At 42.8% G+C, this 23,400-nt stretch overlaps 1 protein-coding gene across 1 annotated transcript in view; it reads right to left on the bottom strand.

The window, feature by feature from the left end:
* Positions 1-23,400, bottom strand: part of TDO2 (tryptophan 2,3-dioxygenase) — a 191,029-nt gene that overhangs the window by 36,073 nt on the left and 131,556 nt on the right. Inside the window, exons 8-9 of the mRNA XM_086962340.1 lie at positions 15,712-15,823; positions 12,968-13,025 (exon numbers count right to left, since the gene is read on the bottom strand). Of these exons, the coding sequence (XP_086818466.1) occupies positions 12,968-13,025; positions 15,712-15,823 (170 nt within the window). The remainder of the gene's footprint in view (positions 1-12,967; positions 13,026-15,711; positions 15,824-23,400) is intronic.

The raw sequence follows: 23,400 nt of genomic DNA, 5'->3' as shown, positions 1-23,400 counted from the left end.
CGATTAGCATTGCCCAAAGGCACAATATCTTTCAATTTAAGGCAACAATTACCGAGTTGCATTAACAAGGCAAGCAAAATGCGTTTAAAATAGAAAGAAAGATTGGAATCACATGTAGAAGCATGTACAATACATACAATAAATGTTTGGCCTAAATGGAAAAGGTGTCTACTAGGGAATGATGGAAATGCGATGTCCCGTTCTGCAGCTTCACTCCACACTATTCACTTGCCCTCTAGATTCTAAAGAACATGTAGTGAAGTTATCAAACATTATATACCAAGAGGAAGAGGGTCTGGTCTTAACTGTCACTGGCACACAGCTGCTGGCAGTGGCCTGTACCTGCTTTTTGTCTTCCTTAGGCATTGCCCATCTTATGAGCCAGGGGCAATACGTTTGAGCGTGAGTCGCACTGAGGAAATTCAACGGACTCGAGGTGGAGCAGGAATCCAGGCTGGTAAAACCAGCACGCAACTTTGTTGCACAAATGTTTGTAGAATGTGTAAACAATAATCTGAAACTACGAGAGAACGCAGCAGCTAGGCAACCATTCTTGTGTACTGCAAGAAAGTCTCCTTCAGCTTTTCATGTCCCGTAGTGCATTCGGCTGCTGCTTCCGGGCCACACCCCGCCCCTCCAATGACATAACTTTCAGTATTATATTGGTAGGCCAATGAAAGCATCCCAGACTCCAAGTCACCACTTGTTATTGGCGGGGCGGACCTGAAAGAGATTCCAGCTCGTATTTGGATGGAAGGTCCTGAAATAAAACATTTAGTTGATGTCAGGTAAGAAGGGGTGTTTTCATATTGTTTACCCCACCACTCAGAGACATGGTGCAGCGAATTGAATGAATCTACAAATTTACTACAATTCCTTTTTGTTAAAAATCAGCTTAAAGGTTGCGGCTTGGGCATTCTGTACAGGGTTTTTAGGGTATAAATGGTAACAACTGCCTTCTTCTGCAAGATGGAGCACTGAGAACTAATTTCAGGAATTGTTTTGGATAGACTGACTCCGTAAACACTCAGCTTCAGATAGGAAGTTAGGCACGTTCAAGAGACACGAGGTGGCATGCATATCCTGTGATTCAGGCCAAATTATTTAATCTTGCCGTGCCTAACTAAACATGGAAAATAAATACGCATCTGACCTTGTATGAAGTAATCTGGTGCTCGTATAAAATGCTCCAAATGTGTTGGCCAAATTCGCACTATATAAAAACTGGAAAAAGTGAACTAAATCAAATGCCCTTACCTTCTGGATAAGATATGGAAACAGTCTGCAGTCTCAAGCTGTCACGTTAACAAAAAAGTATTTGAGTACTAGTATTATACTTGATACAACTTTACTATTACAAGCACAAGCGTGCGCGCGGCTGCAGGTGTAGGCAGCCACGGCCGGCAGTGGGAGTACCTGCAGGGCGGTGACGTGGAGAGGAGGAGGGGCAGTGTGGGGGGTAGTGATGTATGGATTACGGAGCTTCCCAGGTAAGTAAACATTTAAAACATTTAAATAATTCAATTTCGTTGAGTGCACTGCATACCCAAATGTGATGCAGTGCGCGCAAAAATTCCACTGCCAAAAAACAAAAAACATCTTATTATCTTTCATGCATGTTCAGAGTCTGTGGTCATTAACGATGACCCGGATAAAGAAGCCTAAAGCGTCAAACAGGAGAAAGGGGGCTTGTACAGAACAAAAATTAAAGGAGTCCTTAGCAGCATGCATGAAGATACCTTTGGTGGCAGATTGGATGAGAATCTGGAAGGGGATGTTGTGTATGGGAAAGATCAGGAATTTGATTAATTGGGGAAGCGCTCTACTGTTGGGGATTACCTTTCCCACTTTTCCTTGTGCCAGGAGACATTGCTGCCATCAGCAGCACCAGCAGAGGGGAGGAGATCAGCCCCAAGTGCTTTTAATGGCAGCTGTAGACCCACAGCTCAAGAAGTGCTATGCTGTTGGGGCCTGCCTTTACCTCTTTTCCTTGTGCCAAGAGGCACTGCTGCCATCAGCCTCACCTGCAGGGGGGTGGAGCTCAGCCCCCAAGTGCTTTATTGCAAGCCGGGAGGTGCCGCCGCCGTCAGCCGCACATGCAGGGTGGAGGAACTGAATCTCCAAGCACTTTTAGTGACAGCTCTGGGCTTCAGGCCCCGGGCAAAGGTAGGGTTCATCAGTGCCAAAAAGAGACAGGGCCACCCCCTTGGCTTTGTGGTGAGCTGCTGTTTAGTGCCCCTGTGGAGTGACACAACGTATACAGGTACATTTTAACCTTCATCCCTGTTTGTATTCTGCCTGGAGAACTGCGGGAAGGTTTTCACCCTCTCGTCGATGAGCCTGAGATTTCTGGACTTCAGGAGGATTAGGGTCTGTTAGAACTGTGGGTCTCTAGTTGGTAGAGGTAGGTACCACTGTCCAAATAGGAACCCTTGCTTCTAGTCAGGGTAAGGAGGAAACTCTCTGAGATAACCCCTGCTCACCCCCTTGGTAGCTTGGCAAGAGCAGTCAAGGCCTATCAAAGGCAATGTGTAAAGTATTTGTACCAAAACTCACAGTAACACAGTGAAAACACCACAAACTGCCTCCACAACAGTTTAGAAAAATAAAGGTATTTAATCTAAACTACACAAGACATAAACAACAAAAATCCAACATACACAGTTCAGGAATATGGTTGCAAAACAGTTCTTAATTTTAGCGACAAAATAATCTACAGTTGCGTGAAAAGTTCACAGTTGCGTCACGTTTAGCCAACAGTACATTTAGTTGCTACAAAGTTCCAAAACAGAAGCTGGTGCGGTGGAAAACAAGCAATGCAACACTCCTGAGACCTTAGGGAGACGATGCGACAATTCCACTGGAGGTAGCGGCGTGTTGCAATGACTCCGATCTGTAGGGGGAGGGTTGCGATGACTTGTATGGATTCCGGTGCGGACGTTCCAGAGTGAAAAAGGCTCGCAAAGGCACGATGCAATGATTCTCAGTCGCTGCGACGATCTCCGGGGCGACGATGCTCGGTCCAGCGGCGATCTTCCTCACGCAGCTCCTCGATGCGATGGCTCTGAGATGATTCTCGCAGCGACGGGATGCGGTGATCTCACCCAGCAGCAGCAGGCTCTGTGACGATATTTGCAGTGGCAGAAATCTTCCCGCTAACGAAGGGTGCAACGTCTTTGGGCAGCGTGGCAGGTGCTGCGTCGATCTTCGTAGCGGCGGGAATTTTCACGCTTGGCCGGGTTTGTGATAGATTTTCCGTAGCAAAGTTTTTAAAAGCGTGATTTCCAGTTCCCCAACACAGGTACAACTTCCAGAGCCACCACACATGTGCCAAGCACTCCAGGAAGGACAGAGCTCTCTCAGCAGAGCTCAGGGAAGCTGGGGGTGAAGTCCTTTAGTTCCTGGGACTTCAAAAACAGAGAGCCAGCTCTTCTCAGGCCCTTGGAGATTTCTTCAAGCAAGGGGACACAGCACAAAGCAAAGTTCTTCCCCTCTCCTTGGCAGCAACGCAACAGCAGGTCAGTCCAGCAGAGAAAGAGCAGGACAGTCTTCCTACTTCAGTTTCAGCTTTCTCCTTGGCAGAGGTTCCTTCTTGATTCCAGGATGATCTAATTTTCTGTTGTCAGGGGTCCTGTACTAATACCCCTAAAAGTCTTTGTTCTCTTTGTGCAAGTGGGCCCTGAGCCAGGTCTGAACCAGTTCTGGATGTTCCTTGAGAACTTTGTTTTCCTGGCTTCTCCTTTCCTTTCAGAGTGAGGGGCAGGGTCGTCAGCCGCCCAGCAGGAGGTGAAGCCAGTATTGTGGCAGGCACAGCCCTATTCAGGCCCAGTTGCTATCTCTTTCTACCACTCAAGTTGCAAATGCAGTCATTCAGCCTAGGGATGACTCAGCCAGCCTCCTGGGGAATCCCCAGCCCCTGTCACTCTCAAACCAGGCCAAGGCACACAGAAAGGCCAGACAAGAAAATAGCAACTTTCTAAAAGTGCTGCTCTCAAACAAAGGATTTAAAACAACCTTTCCTAAAAGATGTGTTATTAAATTCTGAGTTCAGGGATACCAAACTTGTATGTCCTATCTTGCTTCTATGGGAATATATGCTGGGAGCCATTGTAGCCAGCATACCCCATGATAGCCTATGGAGCAAGATAACTTTACAATAGTGAAAAACGAAAATGGCTGTAATTCACTACCAGAGCATGTCACCTGCACAAGGACATGCTCTACCTTTCACATACACTGCACCCTGCCCAAGGGGGTACCTTGGGCCTTCCATAGGGCAGACCAATGTGCACAAAAGGGAAGGGTTAGGCCTGGCCAGTGGGGACACTGACCAGGAGGACATGGCAGTTCACATACTGCACACAGGTGCTGCGGTGGCAGTCCTGAGACACCATTTTAGGGCTACTCATGTGGGTGGCACAATCAGTGCTGCAGGTCCACTAGTAGCATTTGCCATCACCAGCCCCAGCACACCCAGAGCACTTTACTAGGGACTTCCTGGTGTTACAAATATGCCAATCATGTATATCCAATTGCAATAACAATTTACACAGGGAGCACTTACACTCTGACACTGATCAGCAGTGGCAGAGTGTCCAAAGCATCTAAACCAGCAAAAACGAAATCCAGCACAGCATACAAAATACAGGAGGTAGAGGTAAAAAGATGGGACACCACGCCAACGATGCCAGGTCTAACAGGGTCCATGTTTCGGGCCTCCAGAAGTATGTAATCTGGTTCTTGAGGGCAACTGCAGGTTTATAGCTATAAAGCTAATCAGGTGCAGAGGGGCCATGCTTCGCTAAGTGTTCTATGATCGTATGCTACTAGTGTTGTAGGATGCCTCAATCTGGTAGTTTGAATTGCTTACTGGGTTCCTTTTAAGGAACAATTCCCCCTGGCCGTCACCACTAGCTTGTTTTGCTTTTCCTTGCTTAAATGGTTGTTCCAAGACAATGCCTTCGTCCCAATTGTGGGCCTCTCATGATCATGGTCATTGCATATTCATCATGGTGAAAGGGAAGGCATCTGGACTACTACATCAATTTCATGTAGGGTATTTTCCTGTTGCTCTTGCTCTGCAATAGCCTCCTCTCATAGCAGAGTCAGGGGTGGCCGTTTCCATTTGAGTCAAGCTAAATCTCAGGGCTGAAGTTTCAGTAATTAATACCGACAACACAGCATTCCACTCCCTGCTTATCAAGGACAGTCATGGCTCATTTTGTTTTTATCTGGTAAACTAGTACAATAATGACTTTTCTAATTAATTTTGTTCTCTATTTGAGCAGTTGTTCCATTTCAGTGGTAAATGTTTCAGGAAGTGCCTTTCCCTCATTCTGAGTGGCAAAACCCGCAGTTTTAAATAAAGGGTATAGGTGCACGGCAGGTATGGTGGAAGAAAGGCCAGCTGATAAGATTTCATTACCACCCATGCAATAGTGTGATACTTGTTTTTTCACCCAGCTTTTGTTCTATCGTAATTTGTTGGTTCTGTAAAGGAAGGAGATTTGTTATGAATTATTTGTATTAAAGTTTGGTGTGCTTCCTTGGAGACCAGCTCTTGGCATTGATGTATTGCGTCACACATGAAATGTATGGCCTCTGCATTTAATGTTAGCCGCGCAACAATCAATGCGGACGGTAGTTGATGGAATAAGCAGGCGGGCAAACCTCGTTCATGCGATGGGAGAATACATTTCTACATGAAATGTCAACTGGAGTGCGTAAATTATTCACTACACCAACGTTATGATCTTTTAGGGAAAGACCACAGGCACTTTATACCTTTTAGCAGTGGGAAAAGTGCCAAGAATACTGAATCCAACAAAAATGAAGTCAGCAAAACAGGAGGTCAGAAGGCAAAAACGTCACAGCAGACCATGCAAGGATGCCAGGTCTAACAGCTGTTGTAAAAGGGGGCGTTATTTTTTATTCTTTTCTGATGTCCTTTTAATAGCTTATTTCGTGTAGCCCAGTTACAACTTTGACCATGGCACACTCTTTACTTATCTGAAGACAAGCTTGGAGGCCCAGTCATTTTACGCTTTGGTTGTGGGCTTCCAAGATGGTTGCCAAAGGAGCAATGTCCATATCCTATAGTTACTTTTTTCTTTAAATTTTTATAGATCATCATCAGTACTTAATTTCATGATTTCATTGTTACACAGAGTGAGTACTTTCAGTCAAAACTTCTTGTCGAAGGAAAATAAACAAAAGTAAAAGAAAGTGAGACAAAAAAAAGAAAACAAGGGATCAATATTTACAACGTTGAGTGAAAGTTTCTAGACAAACTGCAGCCTCTTGACCACCAATTATTTTCCATACTGCTAGTACTACCCTTAACTTCCTTACATCCTCTCTTTCCATTCTGCCATTGGAATCCAAATACGTTTCCCCAGCTGTTTAGCTTTTCGACCCTTTTTCTCATATAGTGCTTTCTCATAATTAGATGTAGCTAATAGCCGTGAGATCCATTGTTGGAATGTTGGAGGGTTTGGATCCTTCCATAAACAAGCTATGCATATCCTGCTTATCGCCATCGTTAAAAAAATTAATTCTTGGTAATCTACAGAGACACCCTCCTTGACTACGCCCAATACCATTAATTCATTGGTTAAACTAACAGAAATCCCTAATGTCCTGTTCACAAATTGTTCTAATGACTGTTTGAATGGGTCCAAGTTTGGCCAAGAGGCAAACATGTGTATTGTATCAGCTTCGGTACTTTGGCATTGTGGGCAGGTTATGCCACTTGTTCCCCCCCCCCAGAGAGCTATTCTTTGTGGAGTGTAATATAGCTCATGGATAGTTTTAAAGTATTGTGCCTGGAGGTTTGCTACTTTTAGCACTATTTCCCAGCTTGAGTGAGGTTTCGAACTCGCTCCCTTCTGATTCAATTTTCTTCGCCATTTTTCGGAGGCTTTCCCCTGATCATCTTCAGAGTACTGGCACAATTCCTCGTATAAATGTGAAATTGTGCATCCCCCCTAATTCCGTACTTGTTCCATGACTTCTTCTCTGTTGAATACCATATTGCCCCCTTGTTTTTTTTTTAGGGCAGACCTGATCTGCAGGTACTTAAAGAAATCTCTGCGCTCTAGATGGTATAGATGCTGTGCCTTATCAAAGGTGATTATACCGGTGGGATCTGTGAAATCCCCTATAGTTTTGATGCCAAACGCATCCCACCGTTTCATTACGTTATCATGAAACACCATCGGAAGTGAGGGATTATTGAATAAGGGAGTATAGTGATTCATCCTGCCAATACCTAGCCTTTTCCGGACCGAAGTCTATACTGGCATTGCGGCCCCCAGTGTCTTAAATTTTACTTTCTTGTAGTAATTTGCCTCGCTGTATGTTAAAAGCCAGCCTTTAGCCACAGATGTTATAAGCTTGTATGTGTCTGGAATACTCTTGCTGCCTCTCCACTTATCTTCGACAGTACCCCCCAAGAAGCCTCTTGCATATTGGAGTACTGCTGCCCAATAATATACCCTAAAATCTGGTACTGTCAGACCCACCCGCTCTTTTGAAAAAGACATACATTTTATGGCTCTACGTGTTCTGCCTTTTGCCCAAATAAACCGATTCGCGACTCCCTCCTTCTCTAAAAAACAATTTCTGTTGAACTTTAGTGGGATCGTCCTAAAAAGATATAAAATTTTAGGGAGAAATTGCATTTTTATTATGTTGCAGCGGCCTATTTTTGTCAAGTGTAAATTATTCATTTTAGCTAGATCTTTCCTTGCTTTCTTAAGCACTGGGGCAAGATTCTTCTCTACTAGATTCGTTAGGTCTGAATTTATCGTTATTCCCAAATAGACCGCTGAATCTGTCACTCTATGGTCTACCAAGGTAATTTTTTTGTTAACCACGATTTGTGTCTTCCCTTAGTTTAATGTATACCCCAATAAAGCCCCAAAGATATTCGCCTCTCTTTCTATTTCTACCATCGCCGACATTGGTTCGGATGATGTAATCGCCAAGTCGTCGGCGTAGCCTAGGATTGTTGTCTGATACCCATTTAATATTATTGGCAAAATGTTTCTATTGCAGTATATCTCCCTATAAATGAGTCGATGTAAAAGGCGAAAAGTAGCGGGGAGCAGGGACAGCCCTGTCGAGTCCCACGCCCGATGTTTATTGCTCTGCTTACCTCGCCCATTACTCTCAGTCTGATCTTGGGATTTATATATAATGCCTGTAGAGCCCTTATACACCCTTTGCCGACAATAGCCTTCTCTAGCACTGACCATAGGAAGCCCCACGAGACCCTATCAAAGGCCTTTTCGGCGTCTAATAAAATAAGAGCCATAGGGTCTCGTGAGGCTGCCGCACCATCAAAAAGCGTGCAGACTCTTCTAATGTGGTCTGCGGTGCCCCTCCCTGGGATAAAACCCATGTTGCCTTGGCAAAATTATCTTCCCGATTTTAGAGCTCAGTCGACTTGATAAAATCTTTGAGTATATTTTTGTGTCGCTGTTCATAAGGCTGATTGGTCTGTAAGAGCCTGGTTGTGATGGGGTTTTTTTTTTCAGGAATACCACCATTGTGGCCTCTCCCCAAGATGTCGGGGTATGGCACCCTTCTGAATTTGGACCAGAAGTTTAGATAAATCCCCTTGTAATACAGGAAAGATTTTTTATAAAACTCTAGTGGGTTGAGGTCAGGCCCCACCGCCTTGCTGGCAGGTAAGTCACTGACCGCTCCCTGTATTTCCTCGGGGGAGAAACAAGTCTACATGGGCTCTTTATCCTCCATTTCAAATTTTTCAATAGACGCTGACTCCAGGTACTGCTCTATTTCTTCTCTGGCCGCCCCCCCTATCTGCATTGTATAGCTCTTGATAGAAGTCTTGGAATATCTGGCAGATCTCCTTAGGTGTGGTACCTGTGACCCCAGTGTTTGATATTAGCTCTGAGATATCCCCTCTTGTGGCTGCTTGCCTAGTTTTGATTGTCAATAGGTGCCCTACTTGCTCGCTGTACTCATACTGCTCCTGTTTCCAGGCTAAGAATTTTCCAGCCACTTTGGAAGCGATTGAGTCCCCCACCGCTGCCTTAGCTAGGGCTAATTTCTGTAGAATCTCATTGAGATCGTCTTTGCGACTGATGGCTTTAACTAGTTCTTCCTCCAATGTGATGATCACTCTCCTCTTCTCCTCCATCCCCGTCTTGTCTGCCTTATTGCGCCTGATGGAATAGCTCATTGTTTCCCTCCTGATACCTGCTTTCAATGCGTCCCAGACTATCCCAGATTGCGCTAACCCTCTATTTATTTCTAGAAACTCCTTGCGCCACCTTTCCATACGTGTGACATAATTCAGGTCTTGTAGTAAGGCTCTCTCAAATGACCAGCTAGTGAATTGTGCCTGGTTATTTGAGATTCCTACATCTAATATTAGGGGATTATGGTCAGAAATTACCGGTGGCAACCTGTTTATTTTAAAATGTGATATCAATGCTGGCAAGACCAAAAAATAATCTAGACTTGCTATTGCCTTGGGTGGTGCTGAGTAATATGTTCAGCCTCCCCTGACTGGGTTCTGTTGTTCCCACATATCTATGAGGCTGTTGTCTCTCATTAGTTGAATCAGGGCTTTATGGCTTTTTCTCTTTCTGCCTTTAAATCTACCCGAGTCATCTTTCCACAGGCCGTTAAGTCCATTAATATTTAGATCCCCACACATTATTATTGGGAGAGGCCAAGACGCCATCTGGGAATTGACTTGATTTAATATATCCGGGTCATCGGTTGTCGGGGCGTATACAGAGCATAGAGTGAAGTTCCCTCCCTGTATCGGACATTCCACCTTAGCCCAGCGCCCATATTTATCTTCAAATTGTTTTTTTGCTGTTACCACCTTGACTCGTGCTAGTATCGCCACCCCCCTTGTTCTGGTTCCTTGCATGGTGTATGTTAGAAGTTGGTAACCCAGCTGTTCCAGTAGGAACTTACGGGAGGCCTCTATGTGCGTTTCCTGCAGGCATATTATGTCGGCATGTACTGTTTTCAAATATTCTTTCAGATCCCTACGTTTCCTTGTGTCATTCAAACCACATATGTTTAATGTAACTATCCGCATGAAGTTTGTTTAAATCCCCCCTCTGTTTTCCTGTGTGCCACACTCTGATTTATTTTTTTAGCTGATGATGATGATTTTCTCTCTCTTTTTACTCCGAGACCCAACCTCGAACCCCCCCCTTGTTGAGCCCCCTTCCCCGCTTATTCCCCTCCCTCCTCCCCCCCCCGCCAGCAAAAGCAAGTAGACTTAAGGTCTCTGTGATGGTGCCTGGCGGTCGACATCCAGATGCCAAGCTTTTAAATACGTATCTTCCTCTATGGTGTGCTTATCTCTAGATCACCCACATGGATTCATCCTCTGAATCAAACATTTCCCCATTGAGTGTTTAACTTTGTTGACTTCCCCTCCCTCACCCCACTCTACTTTTGTGTCTTGTAACTACCTATGTCTACCATATCGGTTTCATAGGGGATCAATATCGATGTTGATATCCATAGCAATTACAAAGTTTATCATCCTTCTTCTCATTCTCGCGGGGGTTCAGCATTTCCATTTCCGTTTCCTGATTTTAGTGTGTCCATGTAGGTTCTGGCTTGGATTTCAGATAAAAATACCCTAGTGGTATTTTTATATATAATCTTGAGCCTTGCTGGGTTCATAAGATACGCCTGGAGGCCCATCTGCCGACATGGTTCTACCAATTCTCTCAGTCGCCAGCGTCTCTCGACGGTGAGATGGCAGAAGTCAGGGGTAGTGAAGAATGTCTGATTGTCATAGGATCGTTTAGCGTTCGGGCGAGCCTTAGAGTAGACTTCCTCTCTCAGCAGATAGTTCCCAAAATATACCAATATAGCTCTCAGTCTTGGTGCTCCTTCCTGTGGTCTAGTATAATTTTTTTGGAGGACTAGTGGGAATCGGTGAACTCTTTGTATTTCTTTTTCCCACTCCCACTGGCTTAGTTCTGGGAAGGCTCCCTTCATTAATTTCAAGACGAAAGCCCTGATATCGTCCCCTTCGGCCCCTTCTTCTATTCCCAGGACCCTGAGATTGTTTCGTCTTTGCCGGTTTTCCAGGTCTTCCAGCTTCCATTGCACATCCGAGTACTGTTTATCGTACAAGATTAGTCTGGCTAAGTCTTTAGCCTGACAATCCTCCAACTGGCTTGTGCGTTCTTCCAATTGTGCCAACCTAGTATTTGTGTCGGTGCAGATTTTTGCCTCGTTTCTTACGGCTCCTTGTAGATTCTTGGTAGCCAGCCTGTTCTTTTTCCCCTCTGTTCTTGCCTCCTCCTGGAATTGCTTTATAGACTCCAGTATTGTCCGTAAAGAGGGGGTTTCATCATCTGTTCTTGTTGCTTCCTGTACCAGGTGCTCTGGATACACATTCCTGGTGGCTGAGTAATCCCAATTTAGAGCTACACCCGAATGGGCCCTGCTAGCTCGAGTTGATCTATTTTTTCCTGGGAGAGAGAGTCCCTTTGTCTCCTTGTCAGCCTTTTTTTTCTTACTGCCGTATCTTTGTGTTTTTGTCCTGCCCCAACCCCCACCTCTGAGATAATGACTGAGAGAGCCCATGAGACACTTTTGATGTCCTCTGTCTCAGCTTCCGTCGGGGGTGGGTTCTGATCAATCCGTCACGGAAAAAAAGTTATCTCCGAATTCTTGAGTGTCCTCGGCCCCACTGATTCCACTGCTAGCGGTGACCTCCTGGACTAGTGCATTCGTAATCCTCTGGTCCTCGCCTAAGGGGTCTTCAGGTGCCACGTTTAGGTCTAGCTCCGTTATGACCTGCTGAGCTGGTCATTCTTGATTTCGTTCAGGAGTTTGAGCAGTGGCGCCCCCTGCACCTTTCTCTGTACTGGTTACAGAGGTCCCGGCGTCCATTTCTATATCCCCCCATTCAGCTCTCGGAGTGATAGCTTTTAGTCCTGGCTCAATGGGTGCTGCAGTAGGAACTGCTATAGTTAGAGTCTGTTGGGGACCGACCTGCACGCCCTTCTTCCCCCTTAGGGCGATGCTATCTTTGTCTAGTGTCAATTCACCTTTTTTAGCTGGCCTGTCTGATTATCAGGGGGAAGAAAAAACAAGTTATGCTCTTTAGGCCACCAATGTTCGCTTCCCCTGGCTTGGGTCCTCTCCCCCTTGTGTTACTCCATGCCCCCGTGTCATTTCCCATTTGTGCATCAGGTGGCTCACCTGGAGTATTCTTGGTGCCTTTCCCTGGCTCCTTTACTGGGTCTGGGCCTGTGTCTGGGCCTGTGTTGTTACCATTTGGGGTATCCCCCCTGTTCAGGTTCAGGTATCTTCCCCCGTCCTCCACGGGTGTTCTTTGGTGCCATCCTGGTGATTTCTACAGTTTTACCCACAGATTCGACTTCTACAGCTCCCTGCACCGAATGGATCGTTAGGAGTGCTGTGCTGGTGAGGCTCTGGGCTCCCCTGCCCTGTCTGTAACTGACTTGGCCTCCAGCACCGCCGACTTCGCAAGCTCTCCCTCGATGCTCTCGCAGCTCAACAAGCACTGCTGACACAGAGAGCAAGATCGCCGAAATCAGCCTCTCCGCCGCCGCGAAAATGTCTTATCTGCTGTAATCTGTCATCAGGTGGGTGTTTTCCGTTAAAGATGCTATCTATTTCACGGTGTTTTAGCACACCCTAGCCTCGGTCAATCTCCCGGCATCTGGAGCGATCTGAACTCCACCGTCAGCCAGACGCCATCTTGCTTTTTCGCTCTCAGTTCCATATCCTATAGTTACTAAGTACCATTTACTTTGAACTCTAGTCTAACACCTTACAGTAATGCATTCATAATATTTACAAGATGCCCTTGGCTTTGATACACAATTTAATGCCCAGTTTCAACTTTTCATTGCAAATGACAGATTTACGTCCAGTGTGAATATGGAGGTAATTTGTGCAAAAAGTGCAAATGCAGGCTTACCTATAAAAGTAGATCATCAGGGCTCCCTTCAGGGCATTGTAGGACAGCCGTCTTTCTCCTGCAACACAATATATTTTTACAGTGTGTCCCATTAAATTGGTAGCATTAAGAATTTTTGGGGGGGAATCAAAAAGGTTTTCGATCTTCATGGAAATCAGTAATAATGTAAGCAAGGCTAACCTATTCCAAATATTTTGAAACAACTTGCATCCAGCTATCATAGCTTAATTCATACAGTTCGTTTGAGACCACTGATGAGCCTTGTATATGAACCTAAGGTATGTAACATGCTGATGGAGTAAAGATTTACTGAGTCTATTACGCAATTGTGAACCTCATTTGCCTTATACATAATGTCCTCTGCAGCTAATCTAATGCTTGCTCTGTGAAAATATGCGGAATCCCACATATTGTGTATTCAGTCATAAGTAACAGCTGTATATATCCAGTTAATTAGGTAGAATTGATACTGAATTTATCGTATTTCTTGGTGCGTCTCATTTTTGCTGGGGAGATTCAGTGATTTTCCCACTATCCCGCTGTGTTGTAAAATGACCCGGTCAGGATTTGAACCAAGTCTACTGGATCCTACAAGTAACCTAGCCACAAAGGCACTATGACATCTACTCACACATACACCCTAAGAAATAGCATAATCTGGATAATCTTGACTTAAATTGCATTCAATATTTTGAGTGCTATATGGGTTTTGCAAGTAGAAGAATATCCCATATGACATTGCACAATGAATTGCACAGAACAATATTACAGCACAGTGAGAAACGTTTTGGCCAGCATCAGGTAGGTGAATAACTGTATTGTTTTTTTTTTTATTCTGGAGTTCACCATGTCCGCATCTGCCTTACAGTTTTTTTAATTGATCCATATTTAATAACAAAGTAAGTAGTCTGCTTAATCCTGATGTTGTTTATCCAATCTCATACAACTAATAGAATTATAGCCAAGCACAGGCCCTTCATAGAATCAGTAAGTTAGATCATGTTATCTATGATACATCACTTGTTACTTATGAGAAAGTGTCTATGTTTCAAGATTTATATTGTAGAGGCTTCCACTTTACTATGGAGAAACCCACTCATCGCTGCATCAAATCCCAGGATTTTCTGATGCTCCAGCAAATGTAACCTTTTTGATTTGGGAATCAAAAAAATCTTAATTGCTTGAAGGCAAAATAATGAACATGATTATTTATTAGTAATTTTTCTCAGCTGTGAAGACATACATGTGGAATATGGTGAGGTGGCTTTTGATAAATTGAAAGCACTATCAATCAAGCAATGAATGGTTTATAGAGCGCAAGATGCTCAGCCGGAATGGGTCTCAAGGCGCTGAGGGAAAGGGGGTGAGGGGTGCTGCAGATCCTGTAGGTCACTATTGTGAAGTTCTATCTAGAACTAGTGAAACACGTCAGACATCATAAGCTAGCATTTCATTTATTAAACAGCACCGAGAATGCCAATCTTTAAAATTTGGAGGGTAATAGCAGGTTTCACCATGGCCATGATAGGGACTTGAACTGGTTCTGAGTGAACTGGTTCTAAGACAGTAGAAAGCCAAAGCCATTCTTAAACTGAGAATAAAATCAATATGTGGGACTTTATGTAAAACCAGGATTGCATCTGTTTTTAGGCTCACTTCCCTCTCATTCTTTAGGTCTCTTCTCCAGATTGTAGAGATGTTGCTGCCTAAATGTATCTGCATATTTTAATACTTAGAAGATAGCTGCTGGTGCGATTTGCATATTTTTGCAATTCTAATGATTCATCTTTTATGGTGAAATGTTCTGCTTTGTGTTCTTAAGTTTGACATTTTTGATGCATAAAGAATGTTAATATAAAAGTGGATGGCTACAGATGTTTGCTTAGTCTCCAGTACATGATTATTTTCAACACTATATGGATTGCACCAGTGCTTAGTTTGTACCAGTGGTTTCTGGTGCTAAGCAAGGGCGCTTAATTGTCAGCACCTGCTTAATTTTTAGATGAGCACAACTGTGTTTATTAACTCAATATACATTGAAAATGAATAATAGTAGCCTCTCATGCCATTATTATTGCTGTGTTTTGCATGAAATAGTCTGAATTGTCACACTTGTAGGAGTGCAATGGTTAGGTGTTATCTAGGTACTGTTTGTTGGTGGCAGCGCTGGCAGAGTATGGGTGCTATAGGCAGCAGCTGCCTTCCGAGAAGGGCCCTGGCACTTCATGTTTTACAAATTAAGCAATGGACTGCACTTCACTAGGTTGCTATTTTACAGCTATACCTATAGGTAGTTACCTTTAATTTATTTGAATGAAAATGATGTATTGCATGCAGTAAGATATTACTTTGCTTCAGAAGGTGCATCTGGCTAAGGGATGTTATACTAATCAGATGTTTTTGATAACTTGTTGAATTTTCAATTTGGCTAGGTGTTAGGAATGGAATATTTGTGTAAATGAATATAAAGTAGGTGAAACTTTGGAGTGCTGATGTTAAAAATGTTTTCAGTCTGACAACATAATAGAATGCTTGCATCTTGTGAGCATAATGGTATCTGTACCTGCTTCCTCGTTTAACTGTGCAAGTTATACAAAGCAGACACAGGAATTTTACTTGTAGGGTCCCAAAATGTGATGAAGTTTGTGGTTAATACATTGTCTGGTTTCTGTCTTTCTTAATGAATGTCTGCATCCTAATATTTTAAAAATCTGAACATTTTTTGCTTTGGCTGCAGAATGTACCTTTTCCAAGAAGATGTTCATGACGTTTCTCGTCAAATAGTGCTGTGAAAACCTCTTTTTGTTTTTGGATCTCTGCCATCATTTCTTCTTTCTCTTCTGACTCTGGTTTGTCCTTTGGCAAAATAAATGAGAAATGGTTATGCTCGCATTTCTAATTCTGAATTATTAACTCAAGATCTAGTCAATAAAAGCTCTCAAATAGAAGCAGGGGCAAAAATTTACATCCCCATGCATGCCATGGCTCTGCCTTTTGTACGATACTTTGTTAGTTATGATATACATTTGGGAGTGAATCATGTGTACATATTTGGAAAGTATTTTAAATGCCAACAAAAGGATCACTCAGCATCACAGGATCTAGGACTAATCGTTAGCAGCAAGATTCACAGATCATTTGTAGGAAAGGGCATCTTGTCAATAATCCTTGGGGTGCTTCTTCCTATATACACCACCCTGTCTGCAGTTGGTTTCTACATGATACAAAACGGATGTGGCACTTTGTATGCAATAACATGAAGACTGTTCCAATATGGCCAACCCTTTCAGGTGAGCAGATCTAGAGTGTCGCTGGTGTTGAGAGTGCTCTAAGAGGGGCTGCTTTCCACCTAACTTGAGAACTACCCAGAGTTCTCTCCTTCTTTTTTGCATAATTTATGCGTCACTCTATGCCTGAAAGGGTTTTGTTTTGACTTAATACTGGGTGCTCCCTTGTGTCTAGACAAAGCTATACCTCTCTGAAGAGCTCTAATTAGAGCAAAACACTGTGTCAGGGGTTGCTTTTACTCATTTCAGGTTGGCTTGAGTTGGTATTTCACAAATTCAAAGCTGTAATATTGTGCCTGGAGTGATAAATGGCTTTTGCAATTTTACAGCTCGGCAAGGACAGCACTGTACTAGTCCTATGCTTAAAGACTTTGCTGTATAAATTGCAAAAGGCTTTGTCATTTTCTATCTCGGCTTGGATAGCACTGTGCTAATCCTATGCTTAAAAACGTTGATAGAAAAACAGACATTTGAGACTAGCAGATCTAGAGTGTCGCTGGTGTTGAGAGTGCTCTAACAGGGGCTGCTTTCCACCTAACTTGAGAACTACCCAGAGTTCTCTTCTTCTTTTTTGCATAATTTATGCGTCACTCTATGCCTGAAAGGGTTTTGTTTTGACTTAATACTGGGTGCTCCCTTGTGTCTGGACAAAGCTATACCTCTCTGAAGAGCTCTAATTAGAGCGAAACACTGTGTCAGGGGTTGCTTTTACTCATTTCAGGTTGGCTTGAGTTGGTATTTCACTAATTCAAAGCTGTAATATTGTGCCTGGAGAGATAAATGGCTTTTGCAATTTTACAGCTCAGCAAGGACAGCACTGTACTAGTCCTATGCTTAAAGACTTTGCTGTATAAATTGCAAAAGACTTTGTCATTTTCTATCTCGGCTTGGATAGCACTGTGCTAATCCTATGCTTAAAAACTTTGATAGAAAAACAGACATTTGAGGTGAGCAGATCTAGAGTGTCGCTGGTGTTGAGAGTGCTCTAATTTATTTATTTATTTATTTATTTATTTAAGCTTGTATCGCGCACAGCTACCCACAGTGGGTTTCCCGGCGCAAGGGATAGACTAGAGAAGAAAAGGAGGCAGCTTCACCTGAATTGAGTCATAGCAGACTATTTGACACGTTGTGTAAAAAGTAGTGTCTTTAAGGCCTTGCGGAAGTGGAACAGGTTGGTCTCTAATTTTAGAGCCAGTGGGAGTGAGTTCCAATATTTGGGTCCCAGGGTGGAAAAGGAACGACCTCCCATTTTTGTCAACTTCCATCTTGGCATGGTAAAATTTCCCATGTCCGATGACCTTAGTGGCCGTAGGGGTTTATACGGTGTTATCAGTTTTTGGAGGTAGGTTGGGGCACAACCTTGCTTAATCTTAAACATATAGCAGAGTGCTTTGAATTTGATGCGTTCAGGGATACTCAGCCAGTGAAGATCATGTAAGGCGGCCTTGGCTGAGGAACGTCTGGGAATGTTTTTTAGAAGGCGTGCGGCTGCATTTTGTACTACCTGTAACACCTGTAAGGTGGCTTTGTCTGCGCCCAGATAAAGGATGTTGCCATAGTCCAGGCGGGATGTTACAAGCGCCTGGACTACGGTTCGGCGGGAAGAGAGAGGAAGCATCCACAGAATCTTGTGGAGCCATCGTAACGTAGAGAAGCAGATGGCTGCGACCTTGGTGGCCTGTTGTCGCATAGATAATCTATCATCTATGATAACACCCAGGTTGCGGACAGCGGTGGAAGGTGTTGGCGCAGTACCCAGTTCAATGGGCCAATGGCAGGGACCCCAGAGATGTTTATTCCGGCCCAAGATGACCACCTCGGTCTTCTCCCCATTCAGTTTGAGACAATTTCTCCGCATCCAATCGGCCACAAGAGTGAGGCCTGATTTGAGTGCGGAGATGTTGTTCTCGTCTCTCCCTGATAGGGAGAAGACAATCTGGGTGTCGTCCGCGTACGAGTACAGGGTAAGTCCAGCCTGTTCTACAATGGATGCTAATGGTTTAACATAAATATTAAATAATAAAGGACTAAGGATTGAGCCTTGAGGAACACCGCGGGTGGATTGGCAAATGGTGGAAGCTGCTTTAGGGGAGAACACTTGGAAACTACGGTCGTTAAGAAAAGACACCAACCAGGCCAAGGCCTGGCCGCCCACTCCTAGAGATTTCAGAGAGTCGATAAGGATGGAATGTGACACGGTGTCGAACGCTGCGCTCAAATCCAACAGGATGAGCGCCATGGTGTTACCTTGGTCGACACCGTGCCTCAGACTCTCCGTAACCCCCAGGAGTGCTGTCTCAGTTGAGTGCCTAGGCCGGAAACCCGACTGCGAAGGATGGAGAAAGGCGATGTTTTCGACCAGTTTTGAAAGCTGCGAGTTAATGTGTCTCTCCAATATCTTCGAAAAGATCGGCAGCAAGGATATCGGGCGAAAGTTGGCGGGGTTGGAAGAATCAGCACCTGATTTTTTTAATAAAGGGACCACCATGGCGTGTTTCCAAGGTTGAGGGACCAGGGCCTCGCTCAGTGAGGTGTTAAGTAGTTTAATGAAAGTGGGATGGGTAAGGGGATCCAATTGTTTTAGGATTTTTGCCGGGAGCGCGTCCTGTGGGGAGCCAGATCGCACGCTATTTAGACAGGACACAAAAGAGCTGGCATCTAGCGGCTGCCAGGTAGTAATGATATCATTGGAGATTGTATTCACTGGTTCAGTGGCCACACTAGAAGAAATATTGATGGTCTCTGGACTTGGGGAAAAGTGGTCATAGATGAGATCCACTTTCTTTATGAAATAGTCTGCCAAAGATTGGCATTGGACAGCATCAAGAGCCGGGGGGGGGGGGGGAGTAGAATCTAACAGGGGTTTGTTTTGACATATATATATATATATATATATATATATATATATATATATATATATATATATATATATATATATATATATTACCTACTGGCGGTCGCCAGTAGGTATATATAGTTAGGATTTTTTCTCTATGGGATTTTTGAAAATTCTATGTCTAATAACTTTGGCGTTTGTGGACGGAATTGGCTGAAATTTTCAGGAAAATGGAACATTTTGTTTCCGAGCAGCCCCTGACAATTTGGGGGGGTTTCATCTAGGGGGGGCCGAGAAAAAAGGGGGGTCCCAAAACGCGTTTTTCCCATGTTAATTTCCATAGGGCGGTTGGCCTCACTTTTAGCTCGAACGGCTGAATGGATTTACACGACACTTGGCAAAATTGTAGGGACTGTTAGCCCGATGTGCCTTTGCTAGGTCTCAATATATGTGCTCCAGTGGATTTTGAGTAATTTAGGTTCAAAAAAAGATATATATCTGGGCGGAGCCTAACCACACATCTGATCTGATTGGCGGTCAGCACTTCATCCAAGAAGTGTTGGCAGCCATCTTGGGACCAATATACATGATAGCACCTCATTAAAAAGCATTGTAGTTAATAGAGGGTTTTAGGACTTTAGTTACATTATAAATCATTTGTTGATGGTACCATACTCGTTTTAGGAATTGTGGTGGGTTCTAAGGTGATTTTACCATGTGAAAAAACCTTCTGCTGTGATATCATGAATATTGTTTGAAAGAAAACTAATATCTCATGATTTTCCCACAGTGGTTTGGAAGGGGATCTATAAGCTAAACTGAAAGCATATTTTCTGTAAATTCACATTATCTTTCTCAGTCATGTGAAAATGAAGTCTGACATTCTCAGTAAAACATGTACATCCAACAAGGACAGAGACTGTCAGTTGATTCCTTTGTGTTCTACTGCAGCCTCCTAGAGTGTTCTAAAGAACAACTAGAGCGCTAACAGTCCTACTTATTACAAAGGTATGGCACACCTGAAGCCATCTTGATTGGAATAAAGTGGTAATTCTTAAAACATTTAATTTAAAAAGAAACAACATGAGGGGGTATATTTTGCCATAGAAAGTATGATTAGTGCTGCAGAATGAAAAATTAGGGCACATTTTGAGTGACTTCTCAAATCCTTTTCTATTTCATTAAAACATTCTGACATGCAGTCTCCCAAAATGGCCACCAGAGACAAAAGAGCCCAAATGTAGCCCAAATATCACCCAGATGTAGCCCAAGTATAGCCCAATGACAGAATGTCCCAGAGTGTTCTAAAGAACAACTAGAGCGCTAACAGTCCTACTTATTACAAAGGTATGGCACACCTGAAGCCATCTTGATTGGAATAAAGTGGTAACTCTTAAAACATTTAATTTAAAAAGAAACAACATGAGGGGGTATATTTTGCCATAGAAAGTATGATTAGTGCTGCAGAATGAAAAATTAGGGCACATTTTGAGTGACTTCTCAAATCCTTTTCTATTTCATTAAACATTCTGACATGCAGTCTCCCAAAATGGCCACCAGAGACAAAAGAGCCCAAATGTAGCCCAAATATCACCCAGATGTAGCCCAAGTATAGCCAAATGACAGAATGTCCCAGAGTGTTCTAAAGAACAACTAGAGCGCTAACAGTCCTACTTATTACAAAGGTATAGCACACCTGGAGCCATCGTGATGGGAATAAAGTGGTAACTCTTAAAACATTTAATTTAAAAAGGAACAAAATGAGGGGGTATATTATGCAATAGAAGGTATTATTAGTGCTGCAGAAAGAAAAATTAGGGCACATTTTGAGTGACTTTTCAAATCCTCTTCTATTTCATTAAAAAATTCTGACATGCAGTCTCCCAAAATGGCCACCAGAGACAAAAGAGCCCAAATGTAGCCCAAATATCACCCAGATGTAGCCCAAGTATAGCCCAATGACAGAATGTCCCAGAGTGTTCTAAAGAACAACTAGAGCGCTAACAGTCCTACCTATAACAAAGGTATGGCACACCTGAAGCCATCTTGATTGGAATAAAGTGGTAACTCTTAAAACATTTAATTTAAAAAGGAACAAAATGAGGGGGTATATTTTGCCATATGAATTATGATTAGTGCTGCAGAAAGAAAAATTAGGGCACATTTTGAGTGACTTCTCAAACCCTCTTCAATTTCATTAAAAAATTCTGACATACAGTCTCCCAAGATGGCCACCAGAGACAAAAGAGCCAAAATGTAGCCCGAATATCACCCAGATGTACCCCAAGTATAGCCCAATGACAGAATGTCCCAGAGTGTTCTAAAGAACAACTAGAGCGCTAACAGTCTTACTTATGACAAAAGTATGGCACACCAGAAGCCATCTTGATTGGAATGAAGTGGTAAGTCTGAAAACACTCAATTTAAAAAGGAACAACATGAGGGGGTTAATTTTGCCATAGAAAGTATGATTAGTGCTTCAGAAAGAAAAATTAGGGATCATTTTGAGTGACTTCTCAAATCCTCTTCTATTTCATTAAAAAAATTCTGACATGCAGACTGAAACATGCACTTTGAATACCAGCAGCAGACGTCCCTGGTGAGCAGTAGCTTTACTACAGTGATCTAATGTGCAACTAGAGTGCTAACATTCAGAATTTATGGCAAATGTGTGACACATCTGAATGCCTTCTTGATGGAACCAAAGTAAACAAGCATTGAAAATGCGATAGATCTCGCCCTCGTTTAAGTTAAAGCCATTCTGTTTGTAATGAGGTGGCTTTTTAGCTTTGCTTTTATTAGTGTTTTTTCAACTTTCATGTAAATAACATGCATCTGTATGCATATAAGTATATGTATGCATGCATTTATGTTTGTATTTATATAGATATACAGATGATATATGTTTATATATGTATGTATATATATATATATTCACTGAAAAAAACATAGGCTATAGACCATATATAGTTAGGAATTAGCATTTACAAAACCTTGAAAATTCACTGAAAAAACCATAGGTTATAGACCATATATAGTTAGGAATTAGCATTTACAAAACCTTGAAAATTCACTGAAAAAACCATAGGTTATAGACCATATATAGTTAGGAATTCGCATTTACAAAACCTTATTTTACTCACACAAAACCATTGAAATTCCATATATAGTTAGTTGCACTAACTATATATCGCGCACCCGCAATCCACTGCTGATGATGTCACATATTACATCATTCATGACATGGTCAGTGACATCACTGATGACATCACTGATGACATCTCAAATGACATCACTGATGACATCACTGATGACAACATCCAGTGACTGTATGTTTCTGTAAAGTTAAAATATGTCTTACATATTGAAGAATGAGTGGATGTATAAGTGTCTGGATGAAGGATTTAGTAGGTGCATGACTGACTGTATGAGTGAGTGATTAAATGTGTCTCACTGAGTGCATGGGTTAGTGACTAAACTGTCTTAATTTGTGCATCATTATGTCTGTTGTTCTGTAAACTGTTGCATGTGTTGATAAGTAGCTATATGAGTAACTATATGGGTTATTGATTGGTTGCCCAAGTATTTGTATGGGAGACTGAGTGTGTGTGTAGGTGGCTGGGAGGAGTATGACTCTGTGCATAGATGTGTGAGCAGTTGATTCACTAGATGTATGGTTTCAAAAGTGTATGTGGAAACAGCTGTATGGGCGGTTGACTGTGTGCATGAGTGTATTGGTGAGTGAATGGATATCTCAGTTCCACATGTCAAAGTAAGTACATATGTAAAACACAGTACATGTGAGAGTTGACATATATAAATAACTGTGCATAAGAGCCAGTGAATGTGTGAGTGGCTGTATGGATCATTGTGAACTTGTATCAGGGATTGTATAAGAGAGTAAATATGTGTTAGTATATGTTTGAATAAGTAAAGTTTGTATAACTGTATAGTTGAGGAAATGGAGGTGTGATTGATTATTTGCATGACTGACTAGGTGTGTGAGTAACTCCATGGATGAGTGACAGTCTGTGAGTGTCTGTTTACACTGATTGTATCTAAGGTTATATTAGAGTCTGAAGAGGTTCATCGTATTATCACATGAATGATATCATCAGTGATGTGATCAGTAATGTCAAATGAGATGTCATCAGTGATGTCATCAGTGATGTCATTTGAGATGTCATCAGTGATGTCATTTGAGATGTCATCAGTGATGTCATCAGTGATGTCACTGACCATGTCATGAATGATGTAATATGTGACATCATCAGCAGTGGATTGCGGGTGCGCGATATATAGTTAGT

The sequence above is a fragment of the Lissotriton vulgaris genome, chromosome 3_1, assembly GCF_964263255.1.
Source record: "Lissotriton vulgaris chromosome 3_1, aLisVul1.2, whole genome shotgun sequence".
In the NCBI taxonomy this organism is placed as follows: Eukaryota; Metazoa; Chordata; class Amphibia; order Caudata; family Salamandridae; genus Lissotriton; species Lissotriton vulgaris.
Note: the sequence above shows the minus strand (reverse complement) of the source record. Positions and strands in the feature narration are given on the sequence as shown.